The 3,313-nt window shown below is 39.8% G+C and overlaps 1 protein-coding gene across 1 annotated transcript; it reads left to right on the top strand.

The window, feature by feature from the left end:
• Positions 1-502: 502 nt before the first annotated feature.
• Positions 503-1,456, top strand: LOC113248936 (olfactory receptor-like protein OLF4). Its single transcript, XM_026490524.2, has one exon. It carries the CDS (start codon positions 503-505, stop codon positions 1,454-1,456), a length of 954 nt encoding a protein of 317 aa, XP_026346309.1.
• The last annotated feature ends 1,857 nt before the right edge of the window (positions 1,457-3,313 follow it).

Genomic DNA, 3,313 nt, shown 5'->3' with positions numbered 1-3,313 from the left:
CGTTACTGGATATTTAGTGCAATAAATAATGTCAGAATGAACTTAAAAAAAATAATACCCCATCAACTCCTTTATGTGTGCTTTTCTTGTCTTCACAGTTCCTGTCACCATCTGACATGTTATTTGATTATTAGTATTTGCTTATATTTTCTCTCCATCATAGGATTGTAAGGACATTGTTTATCAGCACCCTATATTCATCGCCCAAACAGTGCCTAGAACATGTTCGAGACTCAGTATGTATTCCTCAAAGGAATGAAAAATATTCTCAGTAAAAAGAGAGTCTACATTGTGCTTGGGGAACAGTGTAAGTTTGAAATGGAATTTCTGATGAGAAATGGTGCTAAGGGTGCCCTAATGGGGACAAGACTACACACAAATATTGAAACTAATTTCCTGCCTCTAAAATATAAGCAGTAGAACTTATGCTAGGTTACAAAAACACTTGCTCATGTGAAATTAGTCATTTGTTTTTCTATATCCTGGTAGTTACTTCCAACCCATGGAGCCAGGGAACCTTACAGGAGTTTCAGAGTTTCTTCTTCTGGGATTTTCAGAGGGACCAGAACTGCAGCCCCTCATATTTGGGCTTTTCCTCTCCATGTACCTGATCACTGTGCTTGGAAACCTAATCATCATCCTGGCCGTCAGCTCTGACTCCCACCTCCACACCCCCATGTACTTCTTCCTCACCAACCTGTCCTTTGCAGACATCTGTTCCACCTCTACCATTATCCCCAAGATGCTGACGAACATCCAGACTCAGAGCACAGTGATCACTTACGAAGGCTGCCTCAGCCAGATATACTTTTTTATACTTTTTGCAGGATTAGATGTCTATCTCCTGACTGTCATGGCTTATGACCGCTTTGTGGCCATCTGTCACCCCCTGCACTACATGGTCATCATGAACCCCCAGCTCTGTGGACTGCTGGTTCTGGTGTCCTGGATCATAAGCATCCTGCATTCCTTGTTAGAAAGTTTAATGGTGCTGCGGCTGTCCTTCTGTACAGAGGTGGAGATCCCCCACTTTTTCTGTGAACTCAATCAGATGACCCAACTTGCATGTTCTGACACATTTCTTAATAACATGGTGATGTATTTAGCAACTTTGCTGCTGGGTGGTGCTCCCCTGGCTGGGATCCTTTACTCTTACTCTAAGATAGTTTCCTCCATATGTGGAATCTCATCAGCTCAGAGCAAGTATAAAGCATTTTCCACCTGTGCCTCTCACCTCTCGGTTGTCTCCTTATTTTATTGTACAAGCCTAGGGGTGTACCTTAGCTCTGCTGCTACCCAGAGCTCCCACGCAAGTGCAGTGGCCTCGGTGATGTACACGGTGGTCACGCCCATGCTGAACCCCTTCATCTACAGCCTGAGGAACAAAGACATAAAGGGGGCTCTGATGAGATTCTCTGGGATGGCAGCTGTGAAAGGGTCAATTGTCCAGGGTTAAAGAAGTGCCCATGATTGCAGGACCCAAAGCCTGATCCAAATACTGAGATTCTTTGATTGAATTGTGGAAGTGTTGTATGCCTCTTCTAATTTTTTCCCTGACATTTCTTTTTTTTTTTTTTTTTTACCTCTCGTACAATATATGTAACCCAATTTAGTAAGCTTTATGATACCTTTGATACCCAAGAGATTTTCCTTTTGTAATTTGCCTACTCTCTCAATGTTATTACTAACCTTGGATGTGAAACATTTGGACTTTTTGCTTATTTCAAAGAACTACATGGATCTGCTAAGAATAGTTTCTTCTCAAATAAAATATATCATACTGAGTATTTTTTCTTTTGTTTGAGTGAATACTACTTTTATGGAAAATCTACCTTTGGCCACAACAACTATTTATATAAATTTATAATTTATAATAAAAACCTGAGACCATGTGCTTCACTTCTGTGAACATGATTCCTTTGTATCTCACTACCTTCACTGCTCTTCCTGAGAATGCAGACTTTGACGTACTGGTGGTTCTAGCTGCTCATGAGGATTTTTCTACACATGAGGATCCTGTCATTACACAGCTTGTGTCTATCATGACTACCATAGTCACGCACACACGCACAAAAAAAGTGATATTGAAAGACAGGTCTGCAAGTGGAATCTACACAAGACAAATGTAGAAAAAATTGATTGACATAATATGGCCTTAGAATCACATTGACTTTAAGGATGATGAAGTGAAATATTAAATAATACATTTATTTCTATTCAAAATATTTCTTTCTCAGGCACTGCATCTACTTATTGAATTATGGCATATCAGGGTACGTTTGTAAGGAGTATTCATTAGAATGAAAGACTATTGTATGTTTGAGGTTTTATTAAATTATTTTCTGGATTCTGGTTGTAATTTTCCAGTGCTACAAACAAATATGATTCCTTCCATTTCTCTACATGAAATGTCTCCCAGTTTCAAAATGCTGCCGTAACCTCTAACGTGGCAGCAAATGAACATCAGTATCATCAATTATGTATCATCCTCATAACCACAGGATGACTCACCAGGAGGCTTGGATTCCTGTCCAGGTGTGTGATTCAGAGTCACAGGTTGTGGGCACACATGCATGTTCTTCCAGCCTCTCCATGTTACCTCAAAGGGACCTCAATGGAGTCATTTTTTTAGTACAGTTGCATGAGATAATGTTGAAGAACAGAGTAATCAATGAAGGCTGCAATCAATTACCTGAAAAATGGTCTAGAATAAAAAAAAATCAGGTTATTACAAATGCTGTCATTTCTGCCTGATTTGATTATTACATTAGTTAGCTATTGCTGCATACAAGCCATCCTACAATAAAATGGTCTAATGTAACATCTTTATTATTGAAGAAGTTGTAGGGTAGGGAGTTCTGATCTCTGCAGGGCTCCTCAGGAATCCATGGTCAGGTGTGAATCTCTACATCCTGTTTCTAAGGCTCATCTCTGAGGTGTGTGGCTGTAGTGCTTTTCTGTCTTGAGCCAATTTATGTCATTTTATTCCTTTTATATATGTAGGTTAACCTTCTAGTTTAAGAGGGAAAAATGATTTTATCGAATATGAATTGTCTTAATTTAATTCCACTATTTTAATACCTGCATGTGAAACTTTGCTTCTTCACGGTTGGAAGAGATCTCTCCCACCTTGATAGGTGTAATCAGCTACCTGTGCTCCAGATCTGACCCTGAGTCATGCACCACTAGAATTTTTTTTAAGATTTTATTTATTTATGTGACAGAGAGACAGCCAGAGAGAGAGGGAACACAGCAGGGGGAGTGGGAGAGGAAGAAGCAGGCTCATAGCAGAGGAGCCCAATGTGGGACTTGA

The sequence above is a fragment of the Ursus arctos genome, unplaced genomic scaffold (genome assembly GCF_023065955.2).
Source record: "Ursus arctos isolate Adak ecotype North America unplaced genomic scaffold, UrsArc2.0 scaffold_14, whole genome shotgun sequence".
NCBI lineage: Eukaryota > Metazoa > Chordata > Mammalia > Carnivora > Ursidae > Ursus > Ursus arctos.
The sequence above is the reverse complement of the archived record's forward strand: the minus strand, read 5'-3'. Positions and strand labels throughout refer to the sequence as shown.

Excerpts from the sequence above, each read along its gene's own strand:
- LOC113248936 (XM_026490524.2), top strand. The coding sequence starts at position 503 with ATGGAGCCAGGGAACCTTACAGGAGTTTCAGAGTTTCTTCTTCTGGGA.